At 32.6% G+C, this 17368-nt stretch overlaps 1 protein-coding gene across 3 annotated transcripts in view; it reads right to left on the bottom strand.

The window, feature by feature from the left end:
* Positions 1–1639: 1639 nt before the first annotated feature.
* Positions 1640–17368, bottom strand: part of LOC145254715 (histone deacetylase complex subunit SAP30L-like) — a 73354-nt gene continuing 57625 nt past the window's right edge. For all 3 annotated transcript variants that reach the window (XM_080113431.1, XM_080113410.1, XM_080113420.1), the window contains 4 exons: positions 16842–17023; positions 11163–11288; positions 8116–8214; positions 1640–3255 (listed from right to left, as the gene is read on the bottom strand). In XM_080113431.1, coding sequence (XP_079969557.1) covers positions 3130–3255; positions 8116–8214; positions 11163–11288; positions 16842–17021 — 531 coding nt within the window. In that variant the 5' untranslated portion in view covers positions 17022–17023 and the 3' untranslated portion in view covers positions 1640–3129. The remainder of the gene's footprint in view (positions 3256–8115; positions 8215–11162; positions 11289–16841; positions 17024–17368) is intronic.

The following is a 17368-nucleotide window of genomic DNA, read 5'->3' as shown; positions in this document are numbered from 1 at the left end:
TTTGTACTGATTTTCCGATGCCAAAACGATTCTTTTAATTGTCTTTTTCATTTGATTTTGTTTAAAGCAAAATCTTTCATTGCTGGTAATAATAATAAAATAATTATTTATTGATTTTAAACCCCTAGTGAAGCTAAAATCGATAGATCGTCCTCCACAAGTATATTTTTACGCTTACAAAAATATTTGCACATTTAACATGTATGTTTTTATGGTAATCAGAGAAAAAATATAACTCTATAGTTAAATATTTAGAGATTTATAAAGAATCAGAATCAGTAATTGTATCGGAATCAGGAAAAATATTGGAATCGTCCCATCACTGATAGAGATTATATAATATATATATATATATATATATATATATATATATATATATATATATATATATATTAGCATTTCAGCCCGGCGTTGCCCGGGTTTTTGGAGGTGTATGCTGAGCAAAAAAAAAAAAAAAAAAAACGGTCAATTTTTTTTTAACTTTGACCCCTATTATGACCCCTTAACATTTATTGTTTTGAGCTCAAATCAAGTTATTAAGTTAGATCCATGTCCAAGTAACCTATATCTAAAATTTCAAGTGTTTAGACCCCAAATTCTCGTAAAAGTTTGGTAGAGTTCTCAAAGGTCAAATCGTTGAACTTTGACCCCTTAATCGCTAAATTTCTGGCCAAAAACCGATCACATCGAATTTCCCAAATCTCAGTACCCTGTATATCAAATTTCGAGTCTGCAGACTGAAAATTGACAGAGTTATTACGAAGGAAAATGTACACAGACACGTTCACTTACATACACACATACACATACTGTTGACTTTTAATTATGAAATTAAGGATTTTGGAAGAATATATATGATAAATACTCACCCAATCAACCGTTAATGGATTAGTCTATGCTAAAATAAGGATTTATGTTTTTATCCATTTAAAAAATTATTTGAAAATGAGCACAGTGTATTATAAGAAAAAAAAAATTAATGATAAAAATAATAAACATAGCAAAAATACAAATAAATATTTTCATGGGAGATTTAACTATCATTCAAAAAACATGAGAATTCATGAAGATTGAAACGCATTAATTTGTATGCATGGTATAACTTTTTGCCTTAATTTGTATGCATGGTATAACTTTTTGCCTTTTGATAAAGTTCTAAAACAAACGAAATTCTCCAAACGCTAAAGTTTTCCATTTTGTATTATTTTTACCATATTTTAACTTTCTGATATATATTTGTGAGATATATACATATATATATATATATATATATCATATTTTTTTTTTTACATAAAGAATATGTAGTTATCTAATATAGAAAATCTACAAGACTTCAGTGGGTTCGAATTATCAAAGTATTGTTCTTTAAAAGAAACAAAGTCAACCAGATATGACAAGCCTTGGCGCAAGTCGTAAGAACCAAATTGTGCAAAGTCTTTCTGATGACTGATTTCAAATTTGTATTCTTCAAACGAGAAGGTCGTCACATTTGCGATAAAAAGAACAGCATGCATTCTCATGAGATTTGAAACGAGAACACGACAGTGAAGAGGAAAAAAAAAAAGAATTGATTTAAGTGAATATGTTTTCTTTTTAATTCTTTTAATTTGGTATGTTAATAAATCAGGAAGTGAATATAAAAATGCAGAGTTTATTAATGAATTAAATAGAAATGGTCTATTGTGTTATTTTTTTTTTTCTACAAAGAGAAAATCTGTTTTTTAAAAAAATATTTAAAACATGTGATTATAATAAGAATACTCCTACAGTTTAATCAAGACATTAAAAAATGAAAATATTGAAAAAAAGGTTATATTGTACATATCTGTTTTGAACTGAAGATCTCCGAATAAAATTTCACTTTGATCGAGTAGTTTTTTTTTACAGCGGAAAAACACGTTTTTATGACAGCCCGTTGAAGGCAGACATCTTGGATTTTTAAAAAAATGTTGCTAGAATTTTAGAAACGCCACGGGGAGATAACTCCAGTTAAAGCGCCGACACTCCCTCCCTATCTTTATTACTAGCTTTTCTTCCTAAAAATCGAACCTTTTGCTCGGTATCATAACAAATTGTTTTTTCGCTGTAAAACAAAAACTACTTGATGAAATTAAGTGAAATTTTTTTTTCAGAGAACTTCATTCCATAACAGATATGTACAAGTTAAACTTTTTTTGATATTTTCATTTTTTAATGTCTTGATTAAACTGTACAAGTACCATAATAAGAATGATGATGATAATGATGGTATACTGTATATACTAACATAATTAACAGCTTTTTAAAACTAAATTCTTCACCTTGAAAACAAGATATTTGAGATATGTTCTGGAAAGAAAACAAGGCAATCTTTGACATTTCCAAGACATATCTTGTCTAAGGAAGGAATCCTTGTTTTGAGTTGAAGAATTGGTCTTCAAAGTCGTTCATCATGGTAATATGTTTATACAGTAATCTATTCATTCCAACCATCTAAATAAGACAGTGGATGAGAGTAAGAGAGATCTTTTGTTGTTGCAGGGACATAGGGGAAGGGGTATGTGTATGCGTGTGTGGGGGCGGGGTAGGGAGCTCTGAAATGAAGATGTCCCATTTGAGCATCTCAAGACTGTCTGTGATTTATAGGCATTACATTTCTCTTGGCGCTTGTTGCTCGGAATCGGAAAACAGGATGAAAAGATTGCAGTCTTTTGTCTCTTGCCTCCTAGCTTTCATTACTTCTACCCCTAAATCTTAAGGAAAACACACACAAAAAAAAAAAAAAAAAAAAAGAAAGAGGACAGAAAAAAAAATAGAAGGCGCTGCTAAACTTTGGAGGGGAACAGGCAGTTAGCTGCGGAGCAGATGCATATCATTTCCGTTCCAGTCCTTCCTTAAGAATATGTTTGCGTTAACCAGAAAAGGAGGAGTAGAAAGTCTGAGAGGGAGAGAGAGCACGAAAATGCCAACCTTCAGCTCTGCTGTCCGAAACCACAAGCGCAGAATGAATGCTTCGATCTCTTTTAATTCTTTTTTCTTTTCCTTTATAGAGAGAAAAAAGAATTTCCTTTCACATTTCCAGATTTTGTCGATGTAAAAAGAAGAAAAGCCGATACAAAAACAACAACTAATTTTCTTTTTTGGTTTGCTTTAGCTTGGCACAGTTTCGATGTGTTTTTGATCAAACCGACTCTTGAAATTCTTCGCCATATAGATGAAATATGCCAAGGCTTCTTTCTCTACAACTGGGATACTTTTGAAGTGACGACCAACACTCTGAAAAAATGAAAAAGAACAAGAAAAAATTAGATGAGTAATAATTTAATATAGAGTGACACCCTACCCCCTCAAAAATGTCACCCATGTAATCTCTACTTATATATAAAATACACTTTGTCTGTGCATGTGTCTGTGTGGGTTTGTTCCCTAGGAAATCACAAAGATACATGCACATTTCACACAAATGTACTTTGTGTCTGGGAGTGTTCTTCGATAGGTTTGATATTATAGTGTCCCCATTAAGTATCAAAAATTAATAATCAAAAAAAAACTCTGATAAAAGATGAAACAGTCCAATTTGGACCAAAGTTAACCCCCTTATATAGCCTAACATCACAAGTGAATTTGAACAGTTTTATCACTGCACAAGCAGAAGGGCCCAGCATATAGGTCCTTTAATAAGATAGGGACATGTTCGAAATGAAGGTTTCCGTTTAGAGCATAACTGAACCATAATACTTGATTTTCACATTTTTAACTATAATTTAAGCCTCTATATAAAAATATTTTATAAAATCAACAGTAGCTTCTCTACAGTGCAATGTAGACTACAATGTATTGTGAACTAAATCAATGCGGAGAGGCATGTGAAGCGTCCTCCCAGTGCGCTGGAGTGGGTACTCAACTAGCCAGCTAGTGGCATACACCCTAGGCAGGTTGAACCAGTTTCCTTCCGAAAGAGAACGTTTCATAGGAGTATGAAGTTTATAAGTGATTCCCAGTTGCAACTAGAGCAGGCAATCAATCGATTTCATTGAAAAATAAGTGATTTCACTGATTTTGATGACAGTAAAAGTATTGGAAGTATGAAATATTCGTTGATTCTCATTCGATCACGGGCGACGCCATGTCTCCTTACTAGTTAATAAAATTCACAAACTTTTCTGCAATACAACTATATTTGGTACAAATAAACCTTCATCTTTATGCCTGACTTTTTGTTTGCTAGATGTGATGTAAGTGAAACTTGGCAAAAAGAAATGCTCCCTCTGTTAGGAAATAGATCGAAAATAAGAAAGAAATATGTTAAATCATATTGTAGACACGTTTTACCGGAAGTGAGGGTCAGCTGATCGGATCTGTGTGGAGTCACATGATCAGGTTAGCTGGAGTCAGGGAGTTTGGATTTGGACGTAGAAAAGAACAGACGGCTTAACATCTCCTTCAGTGTAGGGGGGCGGGGCTGACATGTGTGAAAATAAGACTTTGAATAAGAACCAAGCAAGCGAAGATATTCACTTTCCATTCTTCTGCAATCGAGACCTGAAAGGTGAATAAAAACTATATAAAACCAATCATCGTCTTGGAGTGAATGAATATTCATCCAAAACAGGTTTCCAGTCTCCCCTCCAAGAATGAGATGAATTCCAGGTGGACAAGATCAACGGCGCATGAAGAAGGTATGTCCAAAATATGTACCGCACACACACAAACGCATATGGACAATTAGATATGAATATATCGCAAATAGACAGAGCATTAGACGATCATACAACGGGGCCCCCTTTATGATACAACAATACAACCTCTTCTGAGCGATAAGGCAGATGTGTCTCAAAGGACTTCTTCCTTCTCACTATGGAGAGGGAGTGATAGAAGATAAAATTAATAATGTGAAATCCTTTAAGAAAAATAAAAGAAAATATAATTTTTTTCCGAAAACATTAGGATAGAGAGGATAATTACTGTTTACAAAAAAGTAACAGTAGTTTTTTTTGTTTTTTTTTTTCTTTTTATAGATTTTTATAAATTCACCTACCTCAGTAACACAATTGATTCTCCTTACCGAACTGATATGAGGGTAACTCCAAAAGTAAAGCCTCCTATTTTTTCTTTAACTTAAAAAGTTGAAGAGCTATGAAGACGAAAATGGTACTATTAAAACAAACGACCTGTTGTGCTACAGAATTTGTATTTCTACATAGTAACCACCATTTTCAATGCACTTTTCCCAGGAATTCAATGACGTATCTCTGCTTCTGACGCACTTCCATGACAGGGGTTGTATTCTTAGAGTCTCACACCATCGTTATCTGCAACAGAGCAATGAAAATTTCAGGTCATGAATGCATAAGTTTAGTCATCATAACAATTCAACTTGCAATCTCCTCTGATCCATTTAGGCGGAATAAAATAGAGGGGCATTATTTATGGAGTGCCCTTCATAAAATGAAAAAAACAACATATACCTGCCCTATGGAGAGTCTTCAGGCAACTGTCAACAATTTTACAAAAAAATGGCAACATACAACACACATATCTGATCTGTAATCTTGCACAGCAGAAAAACAAAGCCGACAACCAAATGTCAGGATAACATGATTCTGGCTGCAATGCATTGGATGGACGAAATTGTCAGCTTCACTCTACCAGCCTCCACAAGAAAGTACATTGCATGATGATGTCTCAACTGGTATGACCTCATCGCTCACCGTCAGTCATCTGGAATCCTCTAAAATGTGTCCCATTGACATGTTGATCGTCCAAAGTCATGTGGTAGGCCCCTTAAGACATGTAGAGGATCAGTTGTGATGATGATCCATTCTGATGAGCAGTACAAGCAAAACGGAAGCAGACAGAAAAATCCCTTTGCTTGTATTTCCAGCACGGATTTTGAAGAGAACTGTTTCTTCAACAAATATTGAGGTCCAAATTTTCCATAATTTCACAAAAACAATGAAAATATAATAACTGCTAAGCGGTTGAAAATTGAAAACAAAGATCATCTGTATACTGTATATATATATATATATATATATATATATATATATATAAAGCTAAGATGTGCTGTTGTCCGTTTATCATCATTATATTGAGTTTAACATCCATTTTACATGCGGGCATGCATTGGATGGCTCCAAGAAATTAAAATCCAAAGTAAACTATCTCTGGTCAAGTCTTTATTTATACCTCAAGTCCATTTTAATCATTTTCTTCCATATTTACTTTAGCCTTCTTCTTTGAACTGAACCTACTACCTCCTGCGAAGAAGGTGAGCTCTCTCTACCGTGCTAGAAAACTAACGCCTGAAAGTATCTTGTACCTCTATAAGGCCACCATTCACCAATGTATGGAGTATTGTGGTCGCATTTGGGCTGGTGCATCTGCTACTAGTCTCTCAGTTCTGAACAGGGTTTAAAAGAGAGTTGCCAACCTGAGAGGTCCTGAACTGTGATTTATGCTTCAGCCTCAGTCCAATCGACAAGATGTTGAATCCCTCTGCCTGTTCTATAAGTATTTTAATGGTGAATGCTCTTCTCCAGCTGTACAGACATGCAGAAGTTTAAATGTAATGTGAACAGACATCTTACTGCTAACTTCCCTTCATAATATCCCTGCAACTTATGTCCCCGATAGTAGCCCCCTACTTCAAAGTGGCACTGTGCCTTGTTTGGGGTGAAAATTGAATGATGATAAAAAAAAAACCTAACTGAAGAACTTTCAGCTTTTCTCTCAATGTGGTCACACCATTGAAGTCGACCTTCTGCGCACATCTCTCTAACCCTGTCCAGATTTAATCTTCCTTTGAGATCACCAGAACTAAGCCTGACATTAAGACTCACATTACACATGCATCATATCATTCTCATATTATTTGTCTCCATGCAACACCTTTCCTCAACCCCAACTGGCTAGTTTTCACTTCCATACATGAATACATAATCACCAGCATACATATGCTTGATAAACTCTTTTGTTGGTCAATAGTAGTAATGCTCTTTTGATTAGTAATAGTTGAAGTTTCTTAGTTTCGTCCACTTCTAATTCTTGCAATCACACTAGCACCTGCTCCACACTGTGCTCCATTTGTATCAAGGTAAATACAACTCGATAACCTCAATAGCTTTGCCATCCAAATATATTTTCCCCCCTATCAGAGTTCTCATCCATCGTCATTGTTTTACATTTTATGCACACAAATTGGTTATTCTCTCTCTTCAACCACATTTAGTAATTTCGCTATATCTCTCTTGTAACCAATGATTACAGATACCAAAAAAAAATTGAACTGCACCTAACTCCCTTCACACAAAAAATTAGCTGAGTAGCTTTCTCCTTTTAGGAAACTTTCCAATACACATTACAACCACTGAACATCACTTTGGTAACATTTACTCTCAGACTTTCTGTTGGATTGGCAAACAACCCCAGGAAGAGAAACATTTGATGGCTTGCACACACGTGAATGCATTTCATGTGAGGAATGCAGGACTTTCCATCATTCCATTTCCAAAGGAATGCATAATTTGACCGATGAATATGTGAGAGAATATCGGTTAAAGGAAATATTGAACAACAGACAATGAGAAATATTAACATTCCAATGGGAAAAGAAAAGCTTGACATTTCTACAAGGCCAACATTCACACCAACCTCACGCGCCTTCAGAGATGTCAAAACACCAGTAATAACTTTAGATCCAAAGCTGATTGTCGGTGTAAAATAAAAACAAAATATTATTTTATAGATCAACTGTGTTGTGTTTATTCGCTGTCAGAGTGTATATATCTTGGACCAGTGACAAAAGTAGATTTAACAGTTATATAGATTGGAACACGCATTTTGTGTGCGAGCCATCGAATGCTTCTCTTCCCAGAATCGCTTGCCAATCAATCATAGCATTTCTCCAAGTCTTTAACAAGAAGGTTATAATAGTTAATCTCTGAAGAAAATTGGAATCAACATGTTCCTGTTGATGTTTTAACCCGATTTTAAATGATTCAAAGTTTTTTCTTCTACTTGACCAAGTAAAACTTGCTTTGATATAATTAAACAGTCATTCAAAATTTAGTTACTATACAAGAAAGTATTAATAAAAATCATTTATCAATTCACATTCTCAGAGTAAATACTTACTTCAGCTAATTGAGCTTTATTTGTTCCAGGCCTCGTAGGGAGTTTAAAATGTCTTCGGTATCTGCGAAGAGTGTTGACTGGCATTTGAAAGAAATCAATCTGTACAAGGAGACAAAAAAAAAAAAAAAAAAAAAAAGAGACACTATAAACTTGTCGTATTCAAAGAAATATAATGTAAACGTGATGAATGTTAATGCCTTATCTGGAGCTGCCTCACACGCTTTGTCTGTTATGCACAAATTTTACCTTATGTACCGAAATGAATGTTGGTAATGTGAATTTGTATGTGTGACAGTGTAATTTTTCACAAAGATCAAAGCAATATTGGAAACAGATAAAGAAAAAAGAAGAAAGAGCAGAAAGTAAGGGAAGAATGAAAAAGAGGAGAAAATAGAAAGAAGAAGGAGGAGAAAATAGAAGGAAGAAAAAGTAGCTGGGTGCTAGAAAGTAGGAGTAGGAGGTGAAAGTAGGAGTAGGAGGTGAAAGTAGGAGTAGGAGGAGAAAGTAGGAGTAGGAGGAGAAAGTAGGAGTAAGAGGAGAAAGTAGGAGTAAGAGGAGAAAGTAGGAGTAAGAGGAGAAAATAGAAAGAAGACAAAAAAGTAGTTGGGGGATAGAAAGTATAAGGAGAAAGTAGGAGGAGGAAAAAATGGAAGGAAGATAAAGTAGGTGGTGGGGTAGAAAGTAGGAATAAGAAAAAGGGATGAATAGAATAAGGATAAGAAAAAAGGAAGAGAGAGTGTGTAATGGGTGTCAGATATGAAGAGGAAAAAAATGCAATCTCTGATAAATCTATGGTTTTTATTTTAAAAGAAGAAAATGTATAATTCAAAAGCAGTTAATATAAAAAAAGCAGTTTGGCACTATTTTGAAAAATCACATGAAAGCATTATACTCAATGTTTTTTTTTTTAACAAAATACCCACCCCCAAGTATTCTGCTAGTCGATAAGGAAACAAATTAACACAAACAGAACAGTTTTGCCGCTCTTATATGTCCCCTTACAAAGATTAAAATTGAGATATATATGCTAAACTTCATTCAATTTTTTATCAAAGTCCAATCAATGATTTGGATTCTAGAAAAAAAAAACATTTTTAATTTCTGATTTAAAAAAAATTAAATTCAAAAGAATCTTTTTTTTTAATTCATGTCAAATAACTATGGATTAAATTTAATGCAAATTGGAAATATTTGAAATTTCAAATGAGACTAATACATTCTAAAAATAGTTCAGAGGAACTGAAAATTTGGAAACATTATTTGACAGAGTTCAAAACTAGCTTTTATACCTAGTAAGTGATGCCCTTTTCTCTTTCCAGCAATCTCTTTCCCACAGAAGAGATATTGTGAGCCTGTCTCTGCTTTATCGCTATTTTCATGGCAAGTGTTCATCTGAGCTTCAAGTTATGACGACCCCCCCCCGTCAAACTTTCACAGCTACAACCACTACCAGTAATTTCTCCCACTATCTATCTGTGCCTAAATCTAAACACAAATTCCATGAACAAAGTTTCTTTCCTAAAACTGCCTAACTGTCAAACTCTGTTCCACTAGCCTGCTTTCCTGCTAACTACAATATGATCGTCTTCAAGTCAAATGTAAACAAATTCTTGTTGAGCTGCCTCTTAAATAATCAAATTCTACCAAATTTTCACTAACAATTTCTACGTCGTTGTCTCATTGACCAATGGTCATTCATTTACCCTTATCTTAAAATAGCTTTCGGCTCTTGATAAGCGATGACTTCCTTGTAAAATAAAAAATATAAGATTAATATTCCATCAAAATGAAAGGAACCAGCCCCATTCCCAGAAAACTAAATATATCTCCCATTGTTCATTTGTATGCCTAGCAACTGCATTTCCAAATTCAGTTACTGGTTTATTAGTTTCTGAATTTACCCTACAAAAGCATACCTAACTTTATGAGGTTTATTAAAAAAAAAAAAAAAGTGGAAATAACAATAAAAATGATATACATGTCAGCAGTAGGTCCAATCACAAGTTTGTTCAAATAGACTGAAACTAAAATGGCTGTAAACTATTTAGCAATCAGAAACCACATTTTTCTTTTTTTTTATTTTTATTTTTTTATTACATTTTCATCCCAAACAAGGCACATTGCCACTTTGATGTAGGGGGCTACTATCAGAGACATAAGCTACAGGGGTACTATCTAGGGAGTTGGGCAGCAAGATGTCTGTTCCCATTTCACTTGAACTTCTGCATGTCAGTACAGTTGGGGAAGCAGGGACCCGGAAGGGAGTTCCAAAGTCTAGCAGTTCTAGGAAATAAACTATTGGAGTAGAAAGCTTTCTTACATCTAAGGATCTCTACTGTGTAGGGGTGGGATTTAGCTGCTAGTCAAGTTTGTCGGGGGTATTTACATCGTTGTAGTTCGTCAGAGCATTCACCATTAAAATACTTGTAGAATAGGCAGAGGGATGCAACATTGTTTTGGTGAGACAGAGGCTGAAGCTTAGATGACAGTTCAGGACCTATCAGATTAGTGACTCTCTTTTGAACCCTATCTAGGAGCGAGAGATTAGTAGCAGATGCACAGACCCAAATGTGACAACAGTACTCCATACATGGATGAATGGTGACCTCATAGAGGTACAAGATACTTTCAGGCATTAGTAGTTTTCTAGCATAGTACAGAGAGCCTACCTTCTTCGTAGCGGTCTTTATTTGCAAAAGTTCAACAAAGGAAACACATATGCACCGCTGAAGTTAAAAATTCTAACGTAAAAAAAAAAGACGTTTTTATGTAAAAGGTAAATTTTTTAATGTCATTTAGAAACAGGTGAGGAAAGAGAATTAGCATAATTCGTCATTTGTAAGAAAAAGGTTACCAGTTATCACCCCCCCCTTCCCATTGGCAGAGTGTACAACAGACACAAAGAGATTTTTTTCTTATTCATCACTATATAATTTTTTTTAATTGGCCTTTTAAGAAAACAGATGTAATGTTATTGCATAGGCATGCTAAATTCTATATAAGAGCATCAACAGATGTTTTTTTAGACAAAAATGATATGGATATACCTCAGGAAGAACTTCATCATCTGCTTCAACAGAACCACGGTCATCTTCACTATCTTTTCTCTTTCGTTTGGAACGGACACTGTGGATTACACTTTTATGATGGTCGCAGATGTAAATGTGAGCCACCTGTAGTAAAAAAAAAAAGTTGGGAAAACAGATTTTATTTATGGAGATCACTCAAACGCGTTTCAAAATTAGAATTATTTTTTTAAACTCGCTATGTCACTCAGGGTTGGCCGGGTGTTTCTCCCCAACTTTTCTTTTTAAAGCAAATCATTATTTTTGTTTTAATGGAAAAGTTAAATTTAATTATTATGATATTTTTTGGCCATTAAATTATTAATTAAACAAAACTTATAAAACTTTTTGTTAAAGTAATTATATTTTAACACTATTCATAAATTATTACATGTAAATAGCTTTGTAATATTTTCATCTTTTAATATATGATGCTTTTCCAAAAAAAAAAAAAAATTAAAGCTAAAGATGACTTTCTAATTGACAGTTTAATTGCTTTCAAATTTCTTTCACATTTTTATGGGTCACAAAGTAATTTTTTTTTTTTCAACAAAAGATTCAGATAGTTAAATTATTTACAATATTATGACATTTCAAAATTTAACGGTACTTTCGAAGCTTTTAAACTGACAGAAATAAATGATTTTCTAGCTTGAATTAACATTTAAAATCAAATGTATGGCTCCTTTAGGCTCCTAAATCAAGGAAACATGTTAATTTTACAATAATCTTTTCTATAATGCATTTAGCCTTCAGGAATATATGAATATATAAGTAACTTTTTGTAAGACATAAATTTAATGATGTTGAAGCTGTTAGCTTCCAAAAAATGGTCGCCAAGTTTTACCAAATAGTTTAATCCGACATTCCAATTGACAAATTAATCTATTGTATTAATTTTTTGTCTGATTTTTGTGGATTTCTTTTTAACTAATAGTAATTTTATTATTTGTTTATTGCAAAACAAACCGTAATTTTAGGTGGACATAATAATTTTTAATAAACACTGATTTTATTATCTGTTAAATCAATCAACATTTGTAATATAAAAGTCAAAAATGTAAACATCGAAAAACAAATTATTTGCAAAATAATTTACAATTCCACAAAAATAAAAAAAAAACCCAAATAATTTCAAAATAAAAACACACAAAAAAAAGTAATTGATAAAAATCAGAATACAAATAAATATGAAGGATTAATTTGCCCCGTCATTATTTGGAAAATCAACCAGAATTAGTTGATAAAATTTGGCAGCTATTTTAGGAGCTAATCGCTTTAATATATCCAATTTAATTTAAGCTAGATGCTCAGGATACGATGAAGTCATTTTAATTTTTATTTGTGGGTACATTTTTACACTTAAAGGTAGACAACTTCTAACATATTCTTCAATTTAAAATTAGTTATTTATTTTGGTGGTTTTTATCGCTAAGATACAGCTAAGTTCGCAAATATTTGAAAATATTGCATACTAGAAATTCTCTGAGTCGAATTAAGTAATCTTAAAAATAAATTGTAGATAAATACATTACAAGAATTACAAATAAAAATTGGCTAATCAAAACCAAAGTCAGCTTAAATACTATTTAGGTCTGATTTCGAAAATCAGACAATAGAACTTTATATATAAGATTACTTGGCATTTATTTGTTACTAGCAGGCCACCCAGTATTGCCCAGTCATAAAATACACTCAAATATGATATTTTGATTAATGCAGATTTCATATTTATTATATTATACTGGACCCAATATATAGTAATGATTTAAAAATTTAAAAAAAAGAAAAAATGACTCATAAACCACCACCGAAAATTGAAACCAAAACACTTAGCTTTTCATTTACCTTTTTTTTTTACATTAATGCTCGAACTATGAAGACATGTTTGCTGCAAGGCTAAAAATTAAAACATGAACCAATAGCTATTACGTTATGCATGCATATTCGTAATGCCGTCATTCGACCTTCATCTGGCAAATTTCATTTTTTTTTAATTTTCACACTTTTGCATCGATTTTCCCTGGCTAAAACCCAAATATTAAGTTTTGTATGGATTCAAAAACCCTATATATGAAGTTTCATGCCTGTAAATTAAAAATTGATAGAGAAGTTTGGTATGCAAAAATTTTTAAACAAATTATATTTATATATATATATATATATATATATATATATATATATATATATATATAAAGTTTGTGTTTACTATAACCATTTTACGCAAATATTACGTAACTACAAATCATGTAGAATATCTGCATGAATATAATTACACGTAATAGTTAACTAAAAATGATCATCCCATAAGAAAACTCAAAAAACTAATAGGGAATTAATTAAAATGAATGTTTAAAAGAATATGCAAATTAGTTAGATCTTTTGCTAGGGCTCACATACAACAAAGTTGTATTTTCTTTTTAAATAAATAGAAAAAAGGTTTTTTAAAATGAATATCAATACACAAAAAAAAAACAAATTTATAGGAGTATAGATTTACCCCCTCCCCCCATCGTTTTATGGACAGAATTTTTTTTTTTTTTCTGCATATACTTACCGATCATGTCACTAGAGAAATCTGTTTTATCTTCAAAATATTTTAGATTATAGAGCGGGGATCAGTTTTTTTTTTTTTTTTAAATATAAATTTAAGGTAAACTTTTGACCATTTATGACCATCACCATTTTTCTTTGTATGAAAGCAAAAAAAGTGCAACAAATGTAAAAATAATTTTATTTTTTTTATTTATTTATTTTTTTTTTTACAAAGGTCATAATTAACAAACTTTTTCTGTTTTATATTGGTAAATTAACAAATTGGATAGAATTTGCAAATATGTTGACACAAGAAATTCTTTTAAATTTGTAGGAGCGGGTATTACTTTCCCCATATAAATTTAATGAAAAATAATGACCCATAACCAAGATCAATTTGACCAATTTTTTTTTTCTGTACACTTCATATTTTTCAGTATTTTTTTCCTCCCAGTTTTCTTTAAAAAGTTAATTAAAAATAAAAATACATTCTTTAGCAACATGATAGGTAATTGTGCACACAAAAAAATCTAGTCCATAAAAAAAGTGAAAGAAGAAAGAGTGAAGAGTATATATTATATAAAAGTAACTATTTATAATATATTATACTACTAGCAGTTCAACTCGGCTTTGCTCAAACCCTATGTACTGTTCATAACTTGCCCTATGTGTGAATACCCATTATGTAAAATTTCAAATGTTTAGACCAAAAATTGTCTGAATAATTTAGTAGAGACCACAGAGGTAAACTTTTTTATAACTTGGACACCAATTTACATTTATTATTTTAAAAAGTTTTACCCTTGTCCAAGTTAGCTACATCTAAAATTTAAAGTGTTTGGGCCCAAAATTGGCAGAGAAATTTGGTCAACTCTTTCAACTTTGACCTTTTGGCAGCCAAATTTTCCCTCCAAAACTGATTAAAATGCTTACCACATGTCTGAATACCCGTTATGTATAAATTTAAAATGTTTAGACCCAAAATTGGCTGAGTAGTTTGCTAGTCACTGCAAAGGTAAACTCTTTTGAATGTTGAACTCTTGGGAGCTCAAATTTTTGACCCAAACCAATTAAAAAGCTTGCCCTATCTCTGAATACCCTTTATATAAAATTTTAAATGCTTAGACCAGAAATTGGCTGAGTAATTTGGTGGAGACTGCAGAGATCAAATTTTTTTAACTTTGACCCCAATTTAAAACCTTTAACATTTTTTGGGCTCAAATCAAAATAAAAAGTTTGATCCATGTCCAAGTAGCCTACATTTAAAATTTCAAGTGTTTAGACCCAAAATTGGCGGAGGAGTTTGATAGAGTTTTCGAAGGTGTAATCGTTGAACTTTGACCCTTTGAGAGCCAAATTTCTGGCCGAAAACTGATTAAGAAGATTTTCCCAAATCTCAATTCCCCTTATGTAAAATCTTGAGTCTCTAGACTGAAAATTAACAGAGTTATTTAGTAGGGAAATGTACAAAGCCACACACATACACACACACAAAGACATTTTCACTTTTATAGATATACTAGCATTCCACCTGGCTTTGCTTGGGCCCTATGTACTGTTCATAATGTTATGTGCATATGTATATATTAAAAGTGTGAATATGTACAGTAATGCCTTTCTATATAATAGGCTTCCTTAACTACCATAGAGAAAAGTTGGTAGAAACCGCAGACGTCAAATTTTTTAAAACTTTGACCCCTTAACATTTATTGTTTTGGGCTCAAATTAAATTAAAATGTCTGACCCATGTCCAAGTAACCTACATCTAAAATTTCAAGTGTTTAGACCCAAATTTGGTGGAGGAGTTTGATAGAGTCTGCAAAGGTCAACTTTTTCAACTTTGACCTCTTGCCAGCCAAAAACTAATTAAAAAGCTTGCTGCACATATGAATACCCTTTATGTAAAATTTCAACTGTTTAGACCAAAAATTGGCTTATTAGTTTGCTATGTCAAATCTAGAGTCTGTAAACCGAAAATTGACAGAGTTATTTGGTAGGGAAGTGTACACACACACAGACATTTTCACTTTTATAGATATATATAGACAAATTATATAAAAGTCATTTTGTATGTGTGAGTTCCTTCCTTACAAGTTACGAAATGGTTGAGCCTATCTTTTGGTTGGTTGGTTGGTTGTTTTACGACATATCAACCCTTTTCAGGTTATTTAATGCCGAATCCAGTTATTTTGAAGAAAATTTTTTTTAATAGAATATTTTTGTTGTTTTCAAGTCGGTTTCTATTTAACCCATAGTTGGGACCCTAACAGGTACTACCACTTCGGGTCAGAGTGGACCTGGGAGCAATGGTAATTAAAGGGTGGCTCCACACTCCCCAAAGCCCGCAAGTTGGGGCCTCACCACTGGATATAGTTTAAGGTCATATCCAGGACCCCCACTGAGGGACTTTTACCCTCTGCAGGCAGGGGGGGGGGGGCAGTCGGCGTATTCTAATGCCCCACCGACAGGGCCAGCTTATCTTTTGGAAATTTCACACAAAGGTAGTTTATATTTCTGGCAGTGTTCCTAGATGTTTTGTACAAAAATTAATCCGATAAATATTAAAAATCCAAAAAATCCAATCTTAAAAATTGTCTTTCTTCTCTTATAGATTAAAAAAAAAAAGAATTTTTACGTTGCCGAGGTTATACTAGTGTAACATAAAATATTCCCCTGTAAAAATTCTTTTTTATCTATAAGAGAAGAAAGACTATTTTTAAGATCATCAAGCCCAAATATCAGCTGACATGATATTGTAAACAAACACAGACAGAATTTGATGAACGACATTATCAATATTATTTTTAATTTTTTTTTGCGAATTATTGGCAAATTATTCCTCATAATATATAATATTCAATTCAAAGGATTGATTCTATAATAATACATATGCAATTTGCATAAATTAAAATATCATGTTTAAGCACATTTGTACGACCGGGCAACGCTGGGCGGCCAGCTAGTAATAAATAAGCATAAATCTGATCAGATTATTATGACTAAAAATTTTACTAGCAACAAAAGTGACAATGGTTTTAAGCAGATGAGGAAATTAATTATTCTTTAAAAGAAGTAGTATTTAAATAAAAAAGAATTAATTAAAAAGAATGTAAAAAAAATACTTACACAATCATCTCTGGTTAGTTTTAATTTCTTTTGTTGAACTGTCTTCTGAATGCGCTTACTGTAACTGGCATTGCCAGCCTGTCGTGTGCAGCGTTCGCCATCATCGATCAAACTGCAAATTTGATCATGTCCACTTCGACTGTCATCCTCTGTACTGAACCCATTCACAGAGCTGTTCATAACTGAAAGAGAGAAAAAAAAAAGTGACAGATTACTTAATTGTAAAATACTCATGTCATCGATGGTTTCGCTCCACCAAGAATCAAAGCAACTCTCAAAAGAAAAACACTTCCTCCTTGAATACAGTATTGTGCTATGACCTTGTAAACATTCTAAACAGAAGTGACATAGATTGTGGCATCAGAAAATAAAAAATACTTCTAGCAATCACACTTCTTATACTTAAGGCTATTGCCAGGATAGATCTGGGTACATCTGAAAGTCAGCCTCCTTTAACACATTTTATAGTAGCCCATAATTTCAATTTGTAACAATGTCCCGATTTACATGTCTTTATAAATTATGTT

This window comes from Euprymna scolopes, chromosome 3, assembly GCF_053919585.1.
Source record: "Euprymna scolopes isolate OS-2025 chromosome 3, ASM5391958v1, whole genome shotgun sequence".
Taxonomy (NCBI): domain Eukaryota; kingdom Metazoa; phylum Mollusca; class Cephalopoda; order Sepiida; family Sepiolidae; genus Euprymna; species Euprymna scolopes.
Note: the sequence above shows the minus strand (reverse complement) of the source record. Positions and strands in the feature narration are given on the sequence as shown.